The 27418-nt window shown below is 44.0% G+C and overlaps 1 protein-coding gene across 1 annotated transcript in view; it reads right to left on the bottom strand.

Moving 5' to 3' along the window:
- Window positions 1-6353: 6353 nt before the first annotated feature.
- LOC125427387 (protein unc-80 homolog) overlaps window positions 6354-27418 on the bottom strand; it is a 40038-nt gene continuing 18973 nt past the window's right edge. The window contains 4 exon segments of the mRNA XM_048486734.1: window positions 6354-7561; window positions 11681-11892; window positions 12622-12733; window positions 16659-16740. Coding sequence (XP_048342691.1) covers window positions 7301-7561; window positions 11681-11892; window positions 12622-12733; window positions 16659-16740 — 667 coding nt within the window. The 3' untranslated portion in view covers window positions 6354-7300.

Below are 27418 nucleotides of genomic sequence, written 5' to 3'. Positions count from 1 at the left end.
GGGTTCCAACATACTATATGTATTATGTAGGACCGAGATATACAGTATTACAGCACTAGATTTGCTCGCTAATTTAATGTACAACAAGGGCATGCTTGTTCATACCCTATTATATTCTAAGTATGTTCATCTTTATTGTCTATGTCTCTTTTTCATTTTAAACAGGAAAACATTTATTATTTTAAAAACGTGCAGGAAGCATTAGTTCTGAGAGATCAGTGTATAGATACATTGGCAAAAGAGCATCAGTTAAAACTACAGCAGTGGAATTTCAGATATTATTGACATATTCCCTTTGGACTTATCTTTGTATCAAAAAAGCCGCCCCATTTTCGGACACTCCACGGCGAACGGTCCTCATCCCACCAGGCTTTGACATTGTCCCACTAGGTAATGTGCCCCGCGTCGATGCGCTGCACTGCCTTCTGGGCACTCTGCTCTCCCTGACTGGGAGCACCCACCGCAAAGGCAATGCTCATGGCTGCAGGGCTACGTCACCTTTCAATAGTAAAATTCATCACCTTACTTTGCACGTGCGAAGAGGTGGTGGTTAAAACATTAAAGAATCAAGGCTGTTACTATTTACAAAATGGTAAGAAATGGCTCTACTTACTAATAGGAAGAAGAAGAGTTTGGATTTATACCCTGCCTTTCTCTCCTGTAAGGAGACTCAAAGGGTCTTACAAATGCCTTTTCCTTCCTCTCACCACAGCAGACACTTTGTGAGGCAGGTGGGGCTGATAGAGTTCTGAGAGAACTGTGACTAGCCCAAGGTCACTCATCAGGCTTCACATGGAGGAGTTGGGAAACAAATCCAGTTCACCAGGTTAAAGTCTGCCACTCATGTGGAGGAGGGGGGACTCAAATCCGGGTCTCCAGATTAGCTTAACCACTACACCATGCTGGCTCTTGCGATCTTTTAGATATGACAATTAAAGCTTTTTCTGCTTGCAAATGAACCTAATTGAAACAGCTGATTAATGAACTTAGCATTTGTGTTCGCACTGCAGCGAATTACATGTACAATTACTGTCACATTGCTTCTACACATAGAATGGCTTAGAAACTTTTTTTTGGGGGGGGGGGGTTGTCCCCCTAAAATGTGATCTCCCTTTTCACTTGTTTTTAGCAGGTGAAATTAAATCAGGTGAGGAAGACTGGGATCATAGTGCCGAGCTCCTCTCCTAATTTATCGGGAAGGTATGCATCATGGGTCCGCACAACTCGATATATATTTGTGCAGGGACTTCATCCACTGAAGATGAGACTTTCCAGTTGTAAGGAAACCACTTCACACTCACATAATATGTCTGTCTTCTATGGAAAGTGCCTAGGTCAGTGGTGCAAATTTCAATTACAGTCCGAGTTCATCATATGTGCTTACAATATATAAAAGTCCTCATTGCATTTAAACGTTTTTGTGAAATAGGACAGCACAGTTTGTGACTGTACCACACACTGCCCACAACCACGCACTGGCATTTTGCTTTTTTCCAGAGATGCCAAAAATACATACTGACACAATGGCTGTTTCCGCACGGGCGGAATACAGCATCCCAGGGACGCTAAAAACATTATCCCTGGGGAGGGGTTCGCATGGCCACTGCTGTTGCGGCGGCGGCGGCCTCGCAACCCTCGAGTGGCACGAAGCCGCTGTTTCCGAACCTTGCTCCCTGAGTGAGGTATTTCGGAAACAGCGGCTTCCAACCACTGCCCTGCAAACAGCAGCAGTTGAAAGGCGCCATTCTCCCCCTTTCCCAAACGCCTACCTTGTCTCCTGGCTTCCGGCTTGTTGCAGAGGCCAGGGGACACGCCATTTGCGCTGGAAGCCAGGGGAGACAAGGCGAGGCATTAGCTTTAATGGGCGCAGCTCATGCGAGAGGCTCGCGCCGCCACCACGTCACCCTCCCGGAACCGATCCTTCCATGCGAATGGTCCCGGGGCGGTCAGGCTATGTCGTCGGCATTGTTTATGCCGACGCGCCCCCGCACCGTTGCAGAAAGTGCGCAGAAAGGGCCAATGACTTGCAGAAACAAAGAAACCTGCTGGAAATCTGTCGTAACCACAGCCACATTAACAGAAATAACCAAAGCCCAAGAAGAAATCAGGTAGACAGAAATTTCCCCAAACTGAATGAGTTATTTGTAGGCAAGTTTTATTTATGCATAATCAAACACGAAACTATTGTCATTTCTTTCGTAAACGTAAATCCAGACATCTCGATATTTTTGTTTCCACCTTCTTCTTTGGTCATTTGGTACCCATATCAGATCAACTTTTCAATTCCAACCTCTCCAAAATCTTCTCTGTGGGATTCACTTTTTTTTTAAGCAATGTTACAGTTGACAGATTGATATTTATTTGACTTTATAATATATCTCTGGCTTTGATATATAAACAAATATGTTCATAAAAGTCCCTCAATTTCATATCATCTCTCTCGATATGAACATGGCAAAATAGCCCTTCCTTCTCTTTCATTAGTGTAACATGGATCACTAAGAAGGTACATTCCACTAGCTGCCCTGAGATCAGATACTAATGATAATATCCAACATTATTTGAAGTTGAAGAGATTTCTGCAGAAAGTACATTATCCCTTACTATTTTTAGATGTCTCTTTGGCAATGGAAGTGTCAAAATAAACAGCATTAAAGCTTCCGATTTATTTACTTAAAATATTCATAAGCTGCCTCACCTCCTCGGTATATGTCGCCACCTCCTTGGACTGAAGGTGGCTTAATGGGTTCAGAATTTAAAGGGAATGGCCTAATTTGGAAACATAGAGGGAAACAGTCTGTTTGTGTAGATAACCCTACTTGAGTTGAATTTTTAACACTACCTCTTTTAAACAACATTCATAGAATTCCACACAAGACCAAGCCCGGGTAACATTTTCTTCCAAATCTTGGCAGCAGCATTCTTTGAAAACGCATCCGTCGACATTCCTGTGCACACACGTGTACGAACGAATACACATAAATACATCTAGACATTCTGCAAAACTGAGAGCACGTATGAAGTCAGACATAAATTTCACACTTGATGATACTACTGAAGATTTCCCACAGAAGAATTCCCCCTTTCTACAAAACTGGAGTGAAGTTTGAAAGATTATCAGGAGGCACATGTCGAAGAGGGCAAGCCCGGTGAGCTCATCAGTACATCTCACAGTCTTTTAGAAAGGGAGACCAGCACAGACAATGGCAAGTTGATGTAAAAATCTGTAACACAAGTTTTTTACCAAACACTTTCACAACGCGGACATTTGTTGAATATCACGTGCACATTAAGGCCTCTAAAACTAAGTAAGCAGCATCGTTTTTGTTTTCTTTGCAGAGGAAATATACTTGTTCGCTCGTCAATGTACCATAAGAAAGCGCCCATTCTTTTCGAGTGCAGCTGTCTGCACCTCCGGTGAGCAGAGCGCAACAGGAACAAAATAAATACACACAAGAACGACAGACGTGCTCGTGACTCAATAAGTTGCTTGAAGAGCGGAAGCCCTCTTTGGGGCTGCCGGACTTATGCCCGAATTCACTAAAGGCATTTTAAAATCACAATTAAAAAAACAACAACCTCTGGGCATATTCTCATTATGGCTTGCTACAATGGATTCAGCACTTTACAATGGGTAATGATCCAGTTACTAGATTTCCAAAGTACAAACGTGGCTATATCACAGTATTTTCTGTTCTTGGAACGCGATGGATGAAATGCATATTGTACAGACCGATGCTTCCTTTACCTCAACTGCAACTTACGAGCTATGCTCGTTTGGGGGCACAGTTGTTTCCGTGGGGCCGTCACTCTGCGCACCAAATAAAACTAATTTGATCACGACCCATTAAAAAAAAAGGAACCAGCAAAATTATACATTGTGTCTTTTAAAAATCCACGGCTTCGTACTAAAAATATTTAATCGGTAATTCAGAAAATGGTTCCACACATAATGTCCTTACACAAGAGGACCCAACACTCTGGAGCAGGTCAGAGTACGTGGGTGGCGTGCTTCTGAAAAAGGCGCAAAATGTATTTCTGTTTGCTGGAAGATCCACATGGTTAATCTTTGGTGCTCATATATGTATAACTGTATTTATGCAGGAACAGCAGTTCTCAAAGAGGATTCTGAGCGTACTTTGCAGGGAAAGGGGAGTCTGGAGAATAGGTGGCAAAAGGAGAGATCTTTGTCTCTAGGGCAGTGGTGGCGAACCTATGTCACGGGTGCCAGAGGTGGCACTCAGAGCCCTCTGTGTGCACTGCCACTTTTAGAGTCCCCCCCCCCATCTGCCGCTGGCTCGGGCCACTGGGCTCATCACTATTAGCACAGTAAACCTAAGATCTCCGCTTTTTTGGGGAGGCAGTGCAGGTAACTCCTATACGCTGTTAAATCCCACTGAATTTTCACGCGTGAAGAACTTCGAAAAGCGCCAATCCTTTACCTGGGGAGTAAGCTCGCTTGCTGGGTATGGGGCTTGTTTCTGAGCAAAACCCTCCTACGGGTTGTGATTCATTCAGTTGGAAGAAAGGCGCTGGGCTTCAAAAGCCACCTAATTACTCACCTAAGCTTACTTGTAACATACATGGCCTCGGAGCTATACGATACCGGTTTCGAGCCAACCGGTTTTTCTAAACTAAAACCTCAGTATTCAGGTTAAATTGCCATGTTGGCACTTTGCAATAAATAAGTGGGGTATGGGTTGCAATTTGGGCACTCGGTCTCGAAAAGGTTCGCCATCACTGCTCTAGGGCAGTGCTGTGGTAGAGAATTTTACCGATCCAGAGACGTTGCTTTAACTAAGAACAGAATCTGCAGCACAGCCAGATGGAAGCCGGGCGAGAGGTTCAGTAGGAGGCGGGCTTGAGAGCCTTCAAGCCTCAATTGTAATCTTCTGGGAGAGGTGAGAAGCAGCTCAGGGGTAGAGCAACGGGGAACGGTGCACGGGGCACACGTGCGCCCTGCGCCCCTGCCACGCCCCTGCACCGGTGCACACCCAGGGGCGTCCCCTCTACCCTATTGGCACTACACCACTGAAGGAGCTACTTTTGAGTCAGTCAAGGGGGAGAGCCCTGAGCTCCTTTCAAAGCAAAGCTGGAACCATCACTGGGCTCCTTGGCAAAGAGTGGCAACTGCCAACAACTGCAAACTGACCTTGGTAATAAAAGGAAGGAAGTCGGTGCTGGAAGATAGAGGTGGCTTCAGTTAGGACCCTACCACGGTATATAATTTTTTCCACATGCATCATCCCATTCTCTTCCCTCCACCTTATTTGCACGGCAAGTTGTTTTTGATCGAGGGAGACGCTTAAATCTGCAGCAGGGCATCTCATCTGAACAGTGATGATGATTTCCCCAAGCATGTGCAAAGTACTGTTCTCACCCTCTTCTTCCTGAGCCACATACTGGCTCCTGGAACCCGGGATGCTGTCTGAAGGCACATGATGCAGCCACTTGGCTGAAGATCAACAGCCCTCTGCTTGACCAGGACCCAGAAAAGAAGCTACCTGGGAAATTAGTGATGGTTCTTGAGTTCTGTGATGAAGAGTGAAGCAGGATGGACATTTAATAAATCATTTCAGCAAATCAGGGCCCTGGCAGAGCGATAGGTTGAAATATGAGTCATGAAGCTGCTACATTTTGATTAATATTTTAGGGAAGTCCCTTACCCATCCCTGGTTTCTGTTCTTCAACCATAGACAGCAGCAATAATAATGGCCCCGACAGCTGTTACAGCCTTCAACAGGGCATAAGTATCATTCCAAACAAAATGGTGGCTGAAGATTGAGAACGGCTGCTGAAGAATATACAAGCACCAAATGAACACTGTGTTTATAATCCCTGTCCACTCAGAATCCCGCTCACTGAGCATTGAGGAGAGTTTAAAAACAGATAAATGCTTGTTGAGAAGTTCAGCATTCTGCACCTTTCTCAGTGACAGCAATGAGAAAGCACCCTAACCAAATGCTCATTAAAAATCACTACAAAGTGACCTACTCTGAAAATAGTCCACTCAGAAGTGTGGTAAAGAGGCTGGCCGGGTTCAAAGAGAAACGTGTGGTAAATTTGTCCCAAGGAGAAACGTGTGGTAAATTTGTCTCTTATATGAAAATAGAAGTGGCGACCTTTTCTTTCAAAAACTATCCTCATTGTTTAAGAAGATATATCATTTAAACCTGGCCTCCCAGAATGGACTATTTTGGTAACTGTATCTCTGGCTGACATAGTAAATCCATATTAGAAACCTGGAAACATAAAGTAGTTCATATCAACCTAATGAACAAAACATATTACTAGCTACCTGAAAATTAATGGTTACATTCATGTTTCATTTAGTCGAGATTGCAAATCATCCATGACTTTCAAGTGAGGTATAATTCATAATTGTTACACTTTTTCACACAGAGAATTACAGATAGCTGAAGATTCACATAAGTGTACAAGGGAATAAATCTTTTCCTGTTACACTCCAAGTGAGCATAAATGTTCTGTATGATACCAACCGCTGGTTGGGGAACACAGATATACTTGTAAGTACAAACATGGCTGAATAGATTGTTATCAGAAGATCCACACACATTTCCCTGTTGAAGTTAAAGTTTCTTAATATTTTTAAGCAGAATATGTAGTGCTGTTTATTTCATGTATAGAACACTCAGCCCAAATGTCTACAACAGTGCATAGTCTTAACATTCTTCACTTCACTGTAGTCTACAGTTAATTTTAAGGAGGTGGCAAATGTATGGTTTCTCAGGTATATAACTCAGAGTTTGAAATCTCAAACCTGGAACAGAAAATGCCTCATCTCTGATCTTTATCTGGCATTTGGCATTATGATGCTAAATGAAGCACGGACAGTCATAAAGCATCCATAGCTCTTTAGCTAGTAATATATATTTTTAATTAATATACTATGTATATATATATATATTTATATAGATATATTTATCTCTCCTTCTGAGATTACAAAAATAAACTTTGGGATCCTATGTTTAGGTGGCTAGCCTCCAAAAAGGTTGCTTGGATTTCTGCCTGGCATTTTATGTTAGTTTGTCTGCCGAAGAGCAAGATATTAAGAATTCATTCTATGCAGAGGAAGATTCCATTCTGGAACCATTCCTCTATTTCACAGTCTCCCCTGAGTCCAACTAGATCTGCCTAAAGGCCCTGGCCTGTTTTCAACAGATTGGCTCACATGTGCCAGACAGGCTACTAGATGTGGCCCTCGTAGTTTATAAAGTGCTCTTTAAATTACTTACAGGTGAATTTGGAGATGAACGCAGCTTCCCCCTCCCCCCAGTCATCAAACATGGGACTCATCTAAGCCAACGTCAGTCTGCCCCACCTCAACATGCGTCAAGGTGAACTGCGGGTTTTCCATCCCATTATCCTCACTAATATGGAGGATGGTGTCTCCATGCTCCAGTAAGCTGGTGGTCTCCAGGCCTGTGAAATCCTCCGTGTCAGAAAGCTGCGAGGGTGGAGGGCTTCCAGGGGCAGGAATCAACCTCGTCTCTGGTTCATCCTCCTTTTTTTTATCCTTCTCGAGAGAAAGCGCGTCACCCTGGAAAAAAGACAGGTTATAGTCGGGCTATAGCTGTTGGCAAGAACTGGAAAAAGGTAAACACAAAACGAAGATGCGGAAATGTTTGCTCCCTGGACATAACAAACCGGCTCGTTTCGCCTGCATCTGTGGCTGGCCTCTTCAGAGGATCTGATGGTAGTAAAACAAGTGGAGTGTATCTACCTGTGGAATGTCCAGGGTGGGAGAAAGAACCATTTGCATTGGTTAACAAGTGTAAAGGGCGAAATTGGCAAGTGTCATTTGCATGTGTTGAGTGGAATCCACCCATTTTAGCATATGTAAGTAACAATAAAGTAGCATAATCAATTATTTAATTTATTTGTTTATTGGATTTGTATCCCGCCCTATCCCCGCAGTGTTTTCAAATAACAGACTGTGTCCAGCTTGGTTTATCACGTGTTCTGCTATTGCTGATTTTTCTGGCTGAATTAGTCTGCAGTGCCTTTCATGTTCTTTGATTCATGTCTGGGTGCTGCATTTTGTGGTCCCTACGTAGACTTGTCCCTAGTTGCATGGTACATGGTAGACTCCTGCAGAGATTAGAGGATTTCTCTTATCCCAACAAATGCTACCTTCAGCAAAGGATAACACAGAAATTCTGGACCACTGTGACAGCCACTATGTCAGACTACACAGAGAAGCCATTGAAATCCACAAGCACATGGACCATTTCAACAGAAAGGAAGATGCTATGAAAATGAACAAAATTTGGCTACCAGTACTTAAAAACACTAGAAAAGATAATGGTTAGTGAACACCACCCAGACACAGGATGTCTTTCTGCAGGAAGCAGTTAAATGGATTAAAATGCCAGGCAACTGCTATGCAGATGCCCTCACTAATTGATTATGCAACTTCAGTGTTACATTTGTTAAAATGGGTGGATTCCACAACATATGCAAATTACACTTGCAAATCACACCCTTAACACTTTTAACCAATGCAAATGGTTCTTTTCCTCACCCTGGACATTCCACAGGTATATATACTCCACTTGCTTTACTACCATCAGATCCTCTGAAGATGCCAGCCATAGATTCAGACAAAATGTCAGGAGAAAATGCTACTGGAACACGGCCATACAACCCGAAAACCCACAAGACCCTAGCGATTCCGGACCTGAAAGCCTTCGACAATGTTATTTTTGTTCCAAACAATACCAGTAATTAACTCTGTAACATGTTTTAAGCATTGGCAAGAGGATATAAGTAATTTCATTTGGAAGGAAAGAAACCAAGACTTAAATATAAAAACTTGCAGATGCAAAGGAAAGAGAAAGTTTCTTGTTGCATTGATATGGATACAAAAATGTGTGTTGCTGAAAAATATCAAAATTTTGGATTTGGAGGGATTTGATAGGAGATTCGCGTGGATATTTGTGGTATGGGAAGGGAAAGGTACACAGAGAATTCTCTATTCATTATGTTAGAAGGTGTCTTCTCTGTGCATGGCTGAAATATAAAAAGGTTATAATAAGTGCAATGCCATTATGGTTGTCCCCAGTTGAAACTTGTTCTAGGAAAAAAGAAAAAAATGAAGAATAAGGATTTATACCCCACCTTTCTCTCCTGTAAGGAGACTCAAGGTGACTTACAAGCTCCTTTCCCCTCCTCTCCCTGCAACAGACACCTTGTGAGGCAGGTGGGGCTGAGAGAGTCCTGTGACTAACCCAAAGTCACCCAGCAGGAATGTAGGAGTGTGGAAACACATCTGGTTCACCAGATAATCCTCTGCCACTCAGGTGGAGGAGTGGGGAATGAAACCTGGTTCTCCAGATTAGAATCCACCTGCTCTTAACCACTACACCATGCTGGCAGGAGAAATGGCCCACATATAGAGAATTGCTGAACTTTAGGAATGATAACTGGGAACTTAAACCTATAGAGGAGATAATAGATATTGTAAAAAACTGGTTTCATTATTATCAGTTACTGGAGACGTTTAGAACTGACTGAAAGGATATGGGTTTTGATACACACATGACAGAATTTGAAACTAAGTTATGTACAAATGATGAGAAATTGATACCAAAATGTATAAGATGTTATTGAAATGGGATACAGAAGATGAGGTTGTAAAGTCTGTAATAGTTAAGTGGGTCAGAAAAATTGGCAGGAATATATTTATGGAGCAATGGGAGATAATATGGAAAAGTGATTTGAAGTTTACAGCATGTTATAATCTGGAAAAAATATTATAAAATGATGTATAGATGGTATCTGATGCCAAAAAAAACTGACAAGTGTATAAAGCTATATCAGCTAGGTATTGAAAATCCCAAAAACTTGAAGGATCCTTTTCTCATATGTGGTGGTTGTGCACAGAGGCAAAATCCTTTTGGGATGTGATATTTAAAGAAATACAAAAGATGTTGAAAATTACAATGGTGACAAAAACCTTAAGTTTTTCTATTGCGATTATTTAGAGATAACATCCCAAATCAATACAGACTGCTTTTCATGTATCTGTGTATACTGCTGCAAGGATGTTGTAGGATAACTGCAGGATTTGAGATCTAAAAGAATACAGCAGAATGAGTTAAATATTAGTAATGATACAGTTGTAATTGATAAAGTGTTTCATTTTATTTATTTATTTATTTATTTATTTATTTATTTATTTTATTGAATTTCTATACTGCCCTTCCCCGAAGGGCTCAGGGCGGTGTCCATCAATATATAAAACAGTTAAAATCCATTCCGCATTTATCTCAGTTAAAACCATATATAAATTATTAAAATTCTGATGGCAATTAAAATTGTTTCCCCTTCCCCATTTCTTGTACCCACAGAGGCCAGATATTTGTCACAGAGTGTGGTGTTATCCCGGCTGGCCAAATGCCTGGCGGAACAGGTCCGTTTTACAGGCCCTCTTGGAGGCATCTGTATGTCCCACATGAGAGTACCCTGAGTCTCACCACAAGGAGCCCTGTTGTTCCGCCAGGTAGGGGCCAGGGCCGTAAAAGCCCTGGCCCTTGTAGAGGCCAGCCGGACCACTTTGGGGCCAGGGATCACCAGAAGGCCCGCCTCCAAGGAGCAGAGGGGCCTAGCAGGGCGATATAGGGAGAGACGGTCCCGCAGATATGCTGGTCCAAGGCCACGAATAGCTTTAAAGGTCAAAACCAAAACTTTAAACATGACCCGGTACTCGATCGGCAATTAAAATTGTTTCCCCTTCCCCTTTATTTTAAATAAATGCATGAACCTATAACAGATTAAAATTCAACAATGAGATATTTATTTTTGGTGTTTAGTTCGTTGTAATAGGCTGTGTTTAGTTATTGTAAAATTTATGTCTTAATTTTCTTTTGGTATTTTTTGCTTTTATTTCTTTTTGTATTTTTGGGTTCTTTTTGTATTTTTTACTTTTTATTTTTGTATTGATGCAGTGGTAGACATGAAAATGTATAGTGATATATGTTTCTTATGTTGAGAGAATAAAATTATTACGAAAAAATATACCCCCGCTTTCTCTCCTGTAAGGAGACTCAAAGGGCTTACAAACTCCTTTCCTTTCCTCTCCCCACAACAGACACCTTGTGAGGTACGTGGGGCTGAGAGAGTTCTGAACAAACTGTGACTAGCTCATGGTCACCCACCAGGAATGTAGGAGTGGGGAAACAAATCTGGTTCACCAGATAAGAGTCTGCCACTCAGATGGAGAAACAGGGAAACGAGGCCGGTTTAGAAGATTACAGTCCACCTGTTCTTAACCACTACACCACACTGGCTCTCAGTGAGATTTTAAAACAGGGGTCTTCAAACTATGGACCCCCAGATGTTCATGAACTACAATTCCCATCAGCCCTGCCACTTGGCCATGCTGGCAGGGGCTGATGGGAATTACTGAGACATCCATGGTAGCTATCTGGAGAAACCATAGATTTCCGAACTGACCCCTATTTTCAAAGCCATCGTGTTCACCAGCACTGAGGTAGCTAATGTTCAAGTCCTTTTGACAGAATATAAGAGTGACTGAGAACCATCAAGGCTTAATGAAGACATTAAATGGCGATCATCTAGCACAGAGAATCTCACTTGCAGTATCTCCATTGAGTTGTACTCCATAGTCCAGAATGGGCCCATTTGCCACAGTTACCTGGCTGGTGGTGGCCTGACTGTGGAGATCAGCCACAATAATGGCCGGAGAAGAGGTCAGGACAGGCTTGCTGGTGGCTTCCTGCTTCTTGCCGTCTGCAGGGCTGCCCCTTTTCGCGCTTTGCTGCTGGGCTGCTATCAAGGCTTGGTCAGGCATTGAGCTGGATGCTTCCGACTGTGCTTCAGTAAAAGTCACAGATCGTTTCTGATCGACTGCAGGGTAAGACACAAACAACAGTGGGAAGAAGAAGAAGAAGAAGAAGAAGAAGAAGAAGAAGAAGAAGAAGAAGAAGAAGAAGAAGAAGAAGAAGAAGAAGAAGAAGAGGAGGAGGAGGAGGAGGAGGAGGAGGAGGGAGGAGGGAGGAGGGAGGGAGGGAGTTTGGATTTATATCCCCTTTTCTCTCCTGCAGGAGACTCAAAAGGGCTGACAATCTCCTTTCCCTCCCCCCCCTCTGCTCGGCAAACTTACCCTGTGATTGGGTGGGGGGGCTGAGAGAGCTCCGAGAAGCTGTGACTAGCCCAAGGTCACCCAGCTGGCGTGTGTGGGAGTGCACAGGCTAATCTGAATCCCCCAGATAAGCCTCCACAGCTCAGGCGGCAGAGCTGGGAATCAAACCCGGTTCCTCCAGATTAGATACACGAGCTCTTAACCTCCTACGCCACTGCTGGAAAATAAATCTGGACATGTTTCATCACTGAACTTCCTTCCCCTTCCCTTGCATGCCACCCCTCCCCCTTCCTCCCCTCCCCTTGCATGCCACATGAGGATCCCCAGCCATTAAAATGGGCAAAACATCAGGAGCAAAGACTACCAGACCATGCCCGTAAAACTCACAACAGCGAGTATAGTTTGCTAAATTTATTATTCATGATGCATATATATAAAGTTGGGGAAAGAGCAACGAGAAATGCAGTAACTAAGAGAGAGAAATATTGCCTCACCTGCAGGTTTTGATTTCGGCTGTATACTTCTGCGCGTAGTGGAGAGCCGGGCTCCGTGACGGCTGCGCGGTTCGGTTTGGGTTTTCTGACGTGACAGAAGAGGCCTCCTTAACTGCAAAAAGCAGAGCCATTGATTAAGGCAGTTGTTCTGAAAAGCCTCTCGCCTATTTGATGTATACATAACAGCCACAGGAGTATCGGGGGGAAATGGTGCCCGGGAAAGAACCTGCTCCGCGTGCCCTCCTCTGTGCCCCCATGCTTGGGGGCGGGGCTCAGGGCGGGGGCAGCTCGAATGGGCACCACAGTGGCAGCAAGCTGGCAGCGCCCCCAAGCCCCGCCCTGAGGGCCTGGGAGGGAAGAAGGTGGCTCAGATGGGTGCCGAAGCAGCAGGCTGGCTCCTGGCAGTAGGCCGGGTCTGTCTTCTGAGCTGGGTCGGCACTGGGTCGGGGGCAATTTTGTGCCCCTCCCCGCCATTGTGCCCAGGGTCATTTGACCCACCTGTCCCCATGGGCGGCACGCCACTGCATACAGCCCTCAGAGATTTTAGTGGAGAAACCCCCCTTCCATTAGCAAGAGCATTTGCTTAATGTCGTAAGACACTTGGACAAAATGGTTCACCAGACCTACTGAATTATAACTTTGTGTCTCCAGTGTCAGGAAGCTACTGAAGGTCGTACTGGGGAAACTTACATGTTATTATAGATCTGGGTCTCCGCATGTAAATCAGCATTGCAGATGGAGATGGAGATTGACTTTAAATGAGAGATGCCGCTAAGATTACAGGCTAGGCATTACTTTGCAGAAACAGTCCCAGGCAAATAGCTCTGACGTATAAATGGCCTTTGGCAGGAACTGCAAGTTTGGTTGCAAAGTGTGTTCTTCCTGACCTTGCTTGCATGCCACTGTTGTCTCCAGACCCTGACTGACTACAAACCGGCTTCTTGAGCTTGATTCTTTGCTTCTCCTCGTTGCTGCGTACATTCCTGGCTTTCAACTCCTGGCTTACTTGACATTGCTCTGGACTCTTCCATGGACTTGGTATCTATTGAATTATTACTTGCTAAACTGTTGTCAACACAGCCTCAGCTCTGAGCCTCCTCAGTGCTGTGTGTTGCTATAGCCCCGCCCAGCCTGCAGACGTTTCCCCAGTTGGACCACCAGCAGCTTTCTGATGCATCGGTCCACACAAATTTTCCCAACATGGCAAAAAAGCTTAAACCTGCTCTCCTCACGTGTGATGGTCTCATTTGAGAATTGTTTCAAAATTCACTGGGAGTTTTGAATATGGGCACTCCCAGCACATATGTGGTTGAACAGAACCCCAGGGAAGACCTAGGAACAGCATAATGTGATTAAACCTCACCTACAGTCACTGGTGGAAACGTTCTACCCAAAGATCTATCCATACAGTTTTCCTGACCTCACCTACAGTCACTGATGGAAACGTTCTACCCAAAGATCTATCCATACAGTTTTCCTGACCTCACCTACAGTCACTGGTGGAAACGTTCTACCCAAAGATCTATCCATACAGTTTTCTTGACCTCACCTACAGTCACTGGTGGAAACGTTCTACCCAAAGATCTATCCATACAGTTTTCCTGACCTCACCTACAGTCACTGGTGGAAACGTTCTACCCAAAGATCTATCCATACAGTTTTCCTGACCTCACCTACAGTCACTGGTGGAAACGTTCTACCCAAAGATCTATCCATACAGTTTTCTTGACCTCACCTACAGTCACTGGTGGAAACGTTCTACCCAAAGATCTATCCATACAGTTTTCTTGACCTCACCTACAGTCACTGGTGGAAACGTTCTACCCAAAGATCTATCCATACAGTTTTCTTGACTAGAAGATTCTGGTCACTTTTGCAGTCTTCTGACTCTGGGTGATTCCCCATGGTCAATTTATCACGTGATACTCATGTGAAAAATCACAGTTTAAGCAAGGACTCCCCATGGCTTAAGTGCCGAACACGGCTTCATCCCGGTTCTGGCACGCGTTCCCCCCTCCCCCCCGTATCACACATTTTTTTGGAACCTGCATTGAAGTGCACCTTTTTTTTTAATCACACACTGAAGCCGCTTTGGTGAGGACAAACGGGACAGATGCGGCTTATTATTCCCGCCCTTCGAACCTTCCAGCCAATCAGAGGGCAGTGGTCTGTGCACAGAGCACGCGCAGCCTTTTTTTGGTGCTGCGCTGGGCATGGCTATGAAGAAACGTAAATAGGAAGCTACGGTACAATGATTTTGATGAAACTGTTTATGCGTGGCTACGTTCAAATGTTAAAACGAGAATAAGAATAACATGAATTTTTCAATCGGGGTGGAGTAGTGTTCCCGCTCCAACACAATAGCCAATTGGAAGAAACCCAAGCTCAAAGCGCGAGAGGCGAAATTTTGCCCTCGCAGCATCTCACGTATGCCCGGCGTAGCTGCTTGGCATAATGAGCGCGAAAAGTTTTTTTAAAAATTTCCTGCCGCAACACAACACAACAGCCAATCAGGACAAGGAAGAACAGACCTAGCGAGCAGATCGCATGTTCGAGGGGAGCATTTACATTGCATGAAACCACGATAGGCATCGAGGTCTCATTAGACACAAGCTGCAGTGGAGAGGGAGAAACCGTGATGAAAAAGGTGCTGTTTCTTTTGGAACTGTGATGTATCCGGGTTAATTTCTCAGTGGGGATTTGACCTATGTCTCTCCCTCTCTGTGCGGGGCAGGGAAAAAGAGAAATCACAAAATGGCAGGCAGGGATCATTCTGACCGTGGATCATACAGCATTGTAAAGAGGGTGGATTGAAAACATTTTACAAACATTTGGGGGATCTGCGTGGAAAGGGCCACTAGTTAGTGACAAGTGCTTCACTGAGAGTTTGCTTGAGAATAAATCTCTTCCTGAACTGCTAGCAACTGACCTATAATTCTCAGACTGGCCACATCAAAGCCATTCACGGTCTCGGACCTACATACCTGAGGGACCGCCTCTCCCCATATTGCCCTGGTAGGCCCCTCCGCTCCTCAGAGGAGGACCTACTCGTGATCCCTGGCCCCAAAATGATCAGGCTGGCCTCAACGAGGGGCAGGGCCTTTTCAGCCCTGGCCCCTACCTGGTGGAACAGGCTCCCTAGGGAGATCAGGGCCCTGCGGGACTTAACAGAGTTTCCGCAGGGCCTGCAAGACGAACCTTGTTCCGCTTGTATGCTTAATAACCTGGTTCAAAAAAAACAAGCTCAAAACATCTACCATGTCATCTGGCCTCCCGTGGGCACAAGGGGGGGAGGGGAGTAGTCAGACACCATCCACATTTTAAAATGGGTTCTGTTTTTATATAATTGATATTAAATTATGTTTTAGTGTTTGTTTTAACCTGTTGTGAACCGCCCTGAGCCCTCAGGGGGAGGGTGGTATATAAAACTAATAATAAATAAATAAATAAATAAATAAATAAATAAATAAATAAATAAATAAATAAATAAATAATCCCCACCATGAGCTAAATGAAGAAAACAAATCAGCCCTTTTCCACCAGGATTTTTAACATAATGAAAAGGAAATATACAACCAATTTTTTCCAGTTCCATCCACCACCACTATTCTGCATTTTCCTGAAAACTACAGGCTCCCCCCATACATTTGCAATAACCTTTGATCTGGCCTTAGGTGATCCTATTACGTGGATTTTTTTTATCTGCACTATGGGAGGGGAGCTCACAGTGATATTAGATGTGCAGATTAAACGAACTGTAATCACATGCATTTCTAGAGGTATGAAGTGCTTGCCGGTGCTTGGCTGGAACAAAGTCATATTTATGCAACACAGTTGCGTTCAGGGCACATCAGAACCACTTTCAACAGTACCCAGGGGGAAAAAAGGGAAATCAGAAGTTGCTGATCTCTGGTGGATAAGAAAAAGAACTTCCGTTTCCCATGGTCTCAGCTTGATATTTTACAACTGGTTATTTCCATGTTAATCACCTGATCGAATTCCACTGAACAAAAGGATGTCATCTCGTCTCGACTTACTTGTCTCAGACCTCTTTTCCGCCCCAGGGGCTGCTGCAGAAGGAGGTTGTGGTGGCCTGGTTCGCTCTGCACGCTTGCAACCCTGTTGAAGATAAAGAGGACGGTCCCCACTGCAGGAGTGTACATAAGTCGGAATGCTGTCTCCGTGCAAACACAACTAAATACTAATGGCACGGACACTTCAAAGACGATGCCGTCTTTGAAGGCGAGGGAGGAGCATCTGTGAGGTTTGGGCAGAGGGCCGGAGGAGAACTCACAACATCCTGGCGTTGTCCAGCTGTGAAAACTGAGATCAGTTTTCAGTCACACAACAGGGCACCCTATATGCCTGTACCCCACTTTCCCTGTTCAGTGGCAGAGAAGTCTAGATATGGCTATCATGAGGATGCTACTCTGGTACCTTAACCAAGTTTTTGTACAGTTCAGGGGAAAGATGGGAGCCTCGCCTCCCAGAGTTCACAGCTACCCCATAGCTTTTGTGTACTTTTAGCTACATTTAGAACAAAGTGAGTAATGAGCACAGTTGACAAAACATTTAATTCACATCATGGGTATGAGACTAATGAAAAAATAGTTACCACACTGAACACATTCTTTTAGCTTCAGACACCCCTAGTGAATAAAATAGGGACAAGCCCTAGAGAAAGCATGCCTGTATTTTTAAATGGGTTTAACAGATTCTCAGATTTTTTTTAATTAAAAAAGGAGCATGTTTTCACACTTAAACAGATTCTAGTATCCTTCTGCAACACTCATTATAAGACAGGAGATATTTAGATCAGCTCCTTTTCAATTAGATGACGGCTCACAGGATAAATTCACTTTAATTCCATCCTAACCACGCTACTTGCATTGCTGAATATTTTGCATTAAGATAAATTCTGATGTTGGCATCTCTTTTAAATCCAACGCTTGGTTCCTTTGTCCCCTCGAATTTTAGTGAATGCTTTTTAAAATTTCTCCTGCTTACTGTACTCAATCGAAACTGAGTCAGATAAAAAAAAAGATTAAATTGAACACTTTGTTGTGCACCCGGATGACAACGAACTATAATGTTTGCATAGTGACAGAAGGGGAATTTCTTGAAATGAAATGCTTTGATATTCCTTCCTTCAGTTTCTCCGCAATAATTTTCAGCAACAGAAAGCAAGATTCACACCGGCAGCAGATTGCAAGGGGGCTAAAAACCCTAAATTACAAATTAGTCTACATCTCACTAACAGAGCAACCTCTAATACTGTTTCTTCAACAGACGTTTATTTATTTACTTCAATGATACTCTGATTTTTCCTCAATGAGTGACTTGCATACCATGTTTCCCCAAAAATAAGACAGTGTCTTATATTAATTTTTGCTCCCAAAGATGTGCTATGTCAGTGGTGGCGAACCTTTGGCACTCCAGATGTTCTGGACTACAATTCCCATCAGACCCTGCCAGCATGGCCAATTGGCCGTGCTGGCAGTGGCTGATGGGAATTGTAGTCCAGAACATCTGGAGTGCCAAAGGTTCGCCACCACGGTGCTATGTCTTATTTTCAGGGGATGTCTTATTTTTCTGTGTTCTGTTTGTCAGGCATGCTTCCAAACAAAAACTTTGCTACGTCTTACTTTCGGGGGATGCCTTATATTTCGCACTTCAGCAAAACCTCTACTACGTCTTATTTTCAGGGGGTGTCTTATATTCGGGGAAACAGGGTAATTCTCCCCTCTCACATTTTATACTCACAACCACACTGTGAGATAAATTAGGCTGAAAATGTATGACATGCTTCCACGGCAGAGTGGGGATTCGAACCTGATTCTCCCAGATCCTAGTCCAATAAGCTAACCACTACACCATGCTGCCTCTCCTAAAAGGGTATAACAGTGCTCAGGATTGAACTGTCAGCCTGTTAATTTTATGTGCTTCACGCAGTGATGTTTATCTGAAGATGTGCAGAAATCAACAGCATCATTTGGGGATGCTGCTGCTACCCAGACTCCATTTCTTCATGAATTTTATGTTATCACGAACTAAGTATTCATTTCAGGAGTGGCATTCTGCCTCCCCCTTCTTATTTTGCATGCCCTCTTCCCCCTCCTTCAAATCTAACCCTAGAACCAGCTTTTTGTAACACCCTTCTCTCTTTGATACATCTCTGAAGATGCCAGCCACAGATGCAGGCGAAACGTTAGGAACAAGATCTACCAGACCACAGCTACACGGCCCAGAAAGCCCACAACAACCAATCCCACTTTGATCCAATTCTCAGGTAGAGACAGAACATTCCTTATGTCTAGACCCTCATCGAGAAAAGATTGTGAGGCTACGATTAAAGTTGCCAAGTTTGCCTGGATAATGTGTAAAAGTAGGAAGATGGGGGTTACCCAATCCATTGAAATAATGAAAGTTATTGGTAGAGGGTCCAGAAAATGGTGCTCTGAACCTTCCAGAAAGGTAGAGTGGTATTTTATGTTGTATATGATATGTATGCTTTGCTCTCAGATAGACGATGCCCATGGTCTGTAAACACCATAGATACAATTCAGCATATCCTTCTAGAATGTCAGCTCCACTCCGCACTACGTAGTCACTATGGCCCCTTCCGGACACACGAGGCGACTCGAGAGCAACCCGAGTCCGCCAGTCGACTCAACCCCCTGTCGAGCTCAGAAATTCAACGGCGAGAGGGGGGTGAGTCGAGTCAGACACGAGTCCGACACTACATCTGTGTGGAGGACTCAGGTCGGACTGAAGTCAATCTAAGGTCGACTCCTACAATGCGGAAGGGGCCTATATAACCCCGATCCTTAAAGCCAAAACTAATCAGTTTCGGCCTATGTAGTGAATTATTTATTAAATGATCCATATTCTGAGATAACTTCTAAGGTTGCAATATATTTAACTGAAGTAATATCTCAAAGACGACCTTAAAATGTGATTTTCGATCTATTCAAATATTTAACCACATTGATATAATTTCTGAAGCTTAAATCATTGTGACAAATGTGAAAAGTTACTTAAACTGACTTTAATTAACATCTGAATATTAAAATAGGTCTCCCGAAAGTCTCTCTATATAGTTTATCCTAATTTTGTGTCTTGGGATTTTTATAGCTGTATTATTGTTTTTGATATGAACATACTGTATGCCTGATAAAGGTTTACTGTTACTGTTGTATATGATAATAAACAGGCTGATTAGATAGGTAGACAAATTATAAATTTTATAAGTTTTAATCTTTTATATATTTTAATATATTTATATAGTTATAAACATCTTTTTACTTAAATATAAAAATAGTAGAGATTGACTATCAGCGGTTTATATTGTTTGTTTTGTGTAATGTTACAATAGAGTGAATTGGTATATGATCTGGAAACAGGACACTGGTCTATGACCGTAATAAAGATATTCTTTTCCTTCTGGTTTCATAATTAGTTACGAAAGACTGGCTTATCAATTCATCAGGCATCACTCGGCATTCGCATGTTTACTGTACAGAAGATAAGGTTGTGAGGACAAACTCTTCGCTGGTTCTATTCAAAGTTGATTTTCATGTTCCCTGCTCTGCTACAGCAATTCTCCCCATGGCACCAATTTCTTTAGGTTGCCACGATATCCTTTCTATCAATCCTTCTCTTGCAGCTTAATTAACACAGCCCTATTTAAACGTTGCCGTAGCAACAATGATGTTTTTCTTGATGGGTCAGGTTAACATTGTGCATGGCTGCAATGTTCTATCCGAGGTATTTAGCAAGTGATGTTCACGTTCCACACTTATTTCTAGATTTAAGGACAGGGTTTTAGCACAAGTGCTACCATGAGCAGGATATAGGGTTGCCAACTCCTGGTTGGGAAATTCCTCAAGATTTGGGGGAGGAGATAGGGCAGAGGTGGGATCCAGCAGGTTCTCACAGATTCCCGAGAGTAGGTTACTAATTATTTGTGTGTGCCAAGAGGGGGTTACTAATTGGTGATTTTGCCATGTGATTTTTGCCTTAGTTACGTCCCTCCCCTCAGCGGTAGCACGCAGAACTTGAAGCAGTCTAGCAGGAGGTGCACCGGTGTGCGTGGCAGCCTGCGCCTGTGTGCATTCATTTCCCACCTGGGTGATTCGAGCGCGGCGGCTGCGTCCTTGCCACACCCTCGCCCAGGAATACCCCGCCGCCGGAATGCCTGGCCACGCCCCCGTTGTGCCCCGCTATGCCCCGCCCAGCCCCATTGGCTTACGCCACAGTTTGAATCCCACCACCATGGGAACCTGTTACTAAAATTTTTGGATCCCACCACTGAGATAGGGGAAGGTCCTTAGTGGGGTTATAGGTCATGGAGTCCACCCTCCAAAGCAGTCATTCTCTCCAGGAGAAACCATCTTTGGAGCCTGAAGATCAGTTGAAATTCTGTCAGTTGTCCAGGCCCTACCTAAAAGGTTAGCAAACCTAAGCAGGAAACTGTGGCTACAACTGCCAGGGCTCAGCTAATGATCTGAATATTTTAGAGCTTTAGTCCCCTTATCAGGAATTCTGAGGGAAGAAGTAAAATCTCTGTGTGGAGCCAGAACCAAGGGAGAGATTTGTTTTCTGCTTGGCTTGTTTTTGTCACGGTAACACTAGTTTGTCCGTTTAGGCATGTCGCAGTAAGATGTGGCACAGTGCGAAGTGATCTTGCGATGGGGAACACGTGAATCTGGTCTTTGCCACCCCCTTTATCCCTGTTGCCAGTCCCCCCTCCTGTTTTCCCAAGAAAGAGTTTACAGAGCTGAGGCGCCCCAAGGTCGGCATCAGAGCGTGATAGAGAGCCACCTGGCTTCCTGCCCACACAGACAACGGAAACAACATCGTATCTCATGGGACCAGGGTGTGAGGGGGAAGTGTGTGAAGCCATAAAGTGAAGATCAAGGAAAGAATGCCCCAGATGGCAGTAAGATAAAGCAAGCTGGTTACATATATCTTGTAGCAGCATTGATATACAGTTACAAGCACACTGAGGCTCATTCCGCACATGCAGAATAATGCACTTTCAAACTGCTTTCAGTGCTCTTTGAAGCTTTGCGGAATAGCAAAATCCACTTGAAAACACTTGTGAAAGTGGTTTGAAAATGCATTATTTTGTGTGTGCGGAAGGGGCCTGAGTAAGAAATGCATCTCAATCATCTAGATAGCATCCTTCTGATATTCTGCCCCCCAAGGCACCTGGATGATGAGGGTTAGTTTTGTGGGATGCTTTTATTAGACAGGGGGCCCTAACTTTGTTGGTGCCGATCCACTCATTGTAACCTGGTGGAAAATGGGTCCAGGACACTAGGGTCGAATCCCCACTACCGTCTTAGCCAGGTTTCAGAACACAAACTAACCAGGTTTGAGGGACGACCTCTCCATTGCTTGTGTGGCAGATTCCATTTCTGGCGCTCGTTCTTCCCGTTAATCTGCATTCCAGCAGGACCTGGTTGCAAGTGGCATAGACCCCATTAACACGGTTCAGAGCTGATCCAAGGGGAGCGATGAGGGTTAAAACCCTGACTTGTTTCCCGCCCTGGAGTGTGATGCAGAATTTGGGGAACCAATCAGCGCTGCAATGTGCGCGCAGCCTTTCCTTGGTTTCATTTCTGCTTTTGCGATCGGCCAGCAGAAGGGGACGCAAACGTTAAACAGTGAAATGTGTAACTTTGAATCGTTAATGGTTTACACAGGTAACGATTAACTGTTTGCACAATTAAACAGTCAAACATTAAACTTTTACACGCTGGTTTTTTTTTTCATGCCCCTACAATGTACGTTTCCTCAGTGGGAAAAGGTCCCGCCCCATCAAGGCACACCAGTCAATCAGGGGAGACCGGCAAAGCGAGCTCGCCTGGTAGTGGGGATTGCTAAGAGTTCTGCCTGATAAAGGTTTACTGTTACTGTTGTATATGATAATAAACAGGCTGATTAAATAGGGAGACAAATTATAAATTTTATAAGTCTTAATCTTTTATTTATTTATTTATTTTATTTATTTATTGGTTGTACTTATATACCCTCCCCCGGAGGGCTCAGGGCAGTGAACAACAAAACAAAATAGAGCACATAAACCAAAGACTATGATGCTTTATGATGCTTTTATTGCAGCTTGTACACCACCCAGAGCCCTTCAGGAGTGGGGTGGTATATTAAATGGGATTATAAATAAATAAATAAAAACTACCAGACCGTGGCCACAACAGCCAGTCGATTCCAGCCATGAAAGCCTTCAGCAATAGTTTTTTTTAAAAAAAAAGTTTTCAGATTTTCCAGTAACTCAGGGTAGGGACCATACTCTGGCCAGGCATGGCCACTGGCCATGCTGACAGAGGCTGATGTGTGGAATTGTAGTTCCTGAACATCTGAGAGCCAAGAGGTTCCTACCCCTGCTACAGTAGGCAGGGTAGGGAACCTGCTGACTCTCCAGATGTTCAGGAACTACAATTCCCATCAGCCTCTGTCAGCATGGCCAATTAGCCATGCTGACGAAAACTGATAAGTGGACCAGGCTATGGAAACCCTCTACTGTCAAAGGGATCTGTGACAGTTTGTTTCTTCTTTCTATGCTGTCAAATACATTTTGAGAGAGAACACTGTTCCCCTCTTAACCTTTCAAGGAATTTAACACTGCCAGCAGGAATTTAATTCCAAACCCTTGCTTTTTAACTTCTCCCAAATTAATGTGTTTGAACTCTAAAGTGTCTTCATAGCCCTGACCAGAGGTGGGATCCAGCAGATTCTCACAGGTTCCCGAGAATAGGTTACTAATTATTTGTGTGTGCCGAGAGGGGGTTACTAATTGGTGATTTTAGCATGTGATTTTTGCCTTAGTTACGCCCCTCCTCTCAGCAGTAGCGCGCAGAACTTGAAGCAGTCTAGCAGGAGGTGCACCGGCGTGTGTGGCAGCCTGCACGCATTCGTTTCCCGCCCAAGGACCGGCGCAGTGGCTGCGTCCTTGCCACAGCCCCGCCCAGGAATGCCCCACCCCCAGAATGCCCAGCCACGCCCCCGTCGTGCCCCGCCCAGCCCCATTGGCGCTACGCCACAGTTTGAATCCCACCACCATGGGAACCTGTTACTAAAATTTTTGGATCCCACCACTGCCTGATACGAACCCCCTTTAAATTTTCTGTAGTACAGGCTTCCCAGTTAACTTAAACTTTATTTTTATTCATTTAAAACAAGTGATTGCTAAATTAAATGATAATTCTTATTTCTAAAGTGAATAGAACAATGCTTGGCCGTGACTTCAATCTGAGGTAAACCCCTCCTTTCACTTTATCTCTGCTCTCCCACAATCTGCTCCAAATAAGGTTTTTCTGTCAGCCTCATTTTATCTCATTCTTATACCACTGTGACCAGCTACAGGTTTGACTACCTCTTTGGCTTTCCAGTGTCTTCTACATGTCTTCTACTTTCCTTTTCGATGGTTTAAGACTATATGTAACATGGAGTAGGGCTCAAACAGAAATCTGCTCTCCTGATTGTCTAAACCATAGGTGTCAAACTCGCGGCCCTTCAGATGTTATGGACTACAGTTTCCATCATCCCCTGCCAGCACCATGCTGGCAGCGGATGATGGGAACTGTAGTCCATAACATCTGGAGGGCTGCGAGTTTGACACCTGTGGTCTAAACTGTTGACTTCATACTGCTGTCAATACACTTCCTCCCTGTACTTTTTTCTTTCTCAGTTCTCCTTCTCACTGCCAGCTCTCGCTTGAGAGCTATCTTTTCCTAAGCTCCACCCCCTATTCTCTCTATTGAAAACCAATGTCTTCTCTCTCTCTTCCTTCCCCCTTCTGTGACTTACCTCTCAATTAAGTAAATACACAAAACTTTGAACTATTACTTTTTAAAAGTTTTCAGATTTTTTAGCAATCCTAGAGGGGGCTCCCCGAAATTAGCCCAAATATTTACATTCGACATGGCCCCTATCTGTAGATTTAGATATCCACAGATTTGGTCACACTCAGATAATAGAATACAAGATTTATTTTGAACGACTGGCAATTTCTTAGATGAAAATTTTCATCATTTTTTTCCTTGAACAAACACAAAAGCAAAAACTACCATGGCCACACAGTCCAAAAAAACCACAATAGCCAGTTGATTCCAGCTGTGAAAACCTTTGACAGTGGTTTTTTTTTAGTTTTCAGAATTTTCCAGCAATCCTAAAAGGCTCCCCCAAATTAGCAGAACTATCTGTTTATAGCCCTGATCTGTGGCTTTGGATATCAGCAGACTAGATCACACTCAATTATTAGAATGTAAGATTTTATTGAACAATTGGCAATTTCTCAGATGAAAAATTTCATCATCTTTTCTTTGATCGAACATGTAAATACATTTTGTTTTACATTTTTTAAAAACCCTGCTCTCACTTCAAGGGACTTGGGACAGTCTATCCCACTCCCACCCCCCAAACACACACACACACTACCAAAGCCTGAGACTTATCCACTCATGAGCCAATGAATGCAAATATAGAGAACTTCATGAATTATGAGAATGATCAAGATGGCACATCTAAGGACAGACATAATTTCCTGTTCTAAAAATCTACAGTCAAACAAAGGAGGAAATCATCAGGGGGGGGGGGGCATACACATTCCCTCTCAACATTTCTCTATCTTCAGACAAGAATGGTCAAGAAGGCTGCAGTGTGGTTTACACCAAGGGCTGAGGTGTTCAGGGCTTGGGGAAGGACAGCAGCATAAGTCTTTTCAACTACTAAGGACCAGCCGAGAGGCGTAAACACAACGGAACAGTAAAGATGATTCAAATGACCGAGCTGAATGTTAAAGGCGCAGTCCCCCTTTCAAGACACAGTCACGCGGTGACTCCTTCTGCCCCATTTCTGCTGGTCTCCGAGCAAAGTTCTAGGACAGGTTCATCTTGAGATCTGACACCACATACATTGAAACGACTGCTTATTTCTTTAAAAGATGGCAACACGCTAATACTGTGGTGGCAAACCTTTGGCACACCAGATGTTATGGACTACAATTCCCATCAGCCCCTGCCAGCATGGTCAATTGGCCATGCTGGCAGGGGTGATGGGAATTGTAGTCCATAACATCTGGAGTGCCAAAGGTTTGCCACCACTGCACTAATATAATAGTGGTGATTTCTTAGGACGAGAGCTAGGGCCATTCTTGGAAGCAGGGGGAGTTCCGATAGTGCTGAACATCTACTCCTTCATGACATGGAAACAAATAATCAAATACCTCCCCATCATGACATTATACCGTGAATAAAAAGATTATTTTTTAAAGGAAGTGTCTAATCCAGTGATGGCGAACCAATGGCATACGTGGCAATGGTGATAAGCTATGACATTTTGGGTGACACGCTAGCATGAAACACCCGACAGCAACTATTTTTTTAAAAAATGAATATGTAAAGGATTGTTTCTCTTTTGTTTTGAGGAGGTGACATGTCTCCAGAGTCAAGCCCGAACTTTCGACACGCTGAGCCCGAAAGTTCGGCCATCGCTGGTCCGATCGGATCCCAAAGACAAATATTTATTAACGTGTGGTGAACGTTTCTTACATCCCTTCAGCAAAAGCCATAAAGGGGCGGGGAGAGAGAGAAATCCCACAATATGCCCTCGAACGGGTTTGCCCCTCAAAAGCTTTTAGCCAATCACGTTTGCTCGCAGGGCAGAGCTCACCGCCACGGTGGGACGGCTGCACCTTTGACTTGCAGGCCCGGTCATTGATGAAGAACGAGAAAAAGGAATGGCAGGAAAGAGTCAAGGATGAGGCAGAGGAAGAGACGGTGACGAGAGGAAGCAGACTGTTCCCCAGCACAGACACTGAGACATACATGTGGGGTGAAGACTGTACCTAGTAAGGTTTCTCTCAGCGGCCAGGCCCTGGGAGTCCTCGAGGACATTGGGTTCACTGCAGGAGGGGCAGGGAAGGGGAGCGTTTAGGGAAGGAAATATAAAAAAAGAAGCATGCAATTGTCTCTGTGTTCAGGCAAAAAAAGAAGTATCAGACGGATAATAAAAGAAAATGAGGTCAGTCAATTGCTCCATCTCGAAATGGCCTCATTCAGGAGTCGAGGCTCGGGAAGGTGACTTCCTTTTTATTGTCAGAACAGAGCTTGTTTTAGATGGAAGGTATGAGGTGTGGAAATTTCCGGCTTTCTAAAACACTTCAATAGCCTTCTAACCAAAGTATAAGAGCAAAACCTATGGTCCTGGGACATGCAGGTTAACAGTTGTTTGTCAGCAAGCCCTTAGGTAGGCATAGCCCGTATACTTCAAATGTTTCAGACCCTGAGCCCCACTTAGTGCTTGGCTGAATGTAACTTACAAGGCTCCTGATCTTTTCAAAAGCTGCTGGTGGCAGAGGGATAAAACACTGTTTTCACCAAAGGAGAAAATAAGATACCTTTATGTTTTCCCCAGAGGGACAGATTAAACCTAGGGGGATCGGGAAAAGGAAAATGGGTAAGGGGATCAAAGGTCGATTCCACACTTGGGTTATCGACCTAAGTTCGACCTGCGTTCGACCTAAGCGCTCCGCACAACCAATGGGATCGACATGGTTTTGTACCAGCTTCGCCCCGTGTAACGGTCAAATTTCCGACTCCAATTGGGAACTACTACTTTTTCAGGGAACCACGCTCGAACTCAGCTCGATTCCAGCTCGATTCCAAGTGCGGAATCTCTGGTGCCAGGAGTCCCCCATTCAGCCAATCACAGCTGAGTGTTTTGGGCATGCGTACAGCTGGCCAATCAAAAAACGCCACCTTTGTCCCTCCAT

The sequence above is a fragment of the Sphaerodactylus townsendi genome, linkage group LG02, assembly GCF_021028975.2.
Source record: "Sphaerodactylus townsendi isolate TG3544 linkage group LG02, MPM_Stown_v2.3, whole genome shotgun sequence".
Lineage (NCBI taxonomy): Eukaryota > Metazoa > Chordata > Lepidosauria > Squamata > Sphaerodactylidae > Sphaerodactylus > Sphaerodactylus townsendi.
This window is presented reverse-complemented; position numbering and strand designations above follow the sequence as displayed.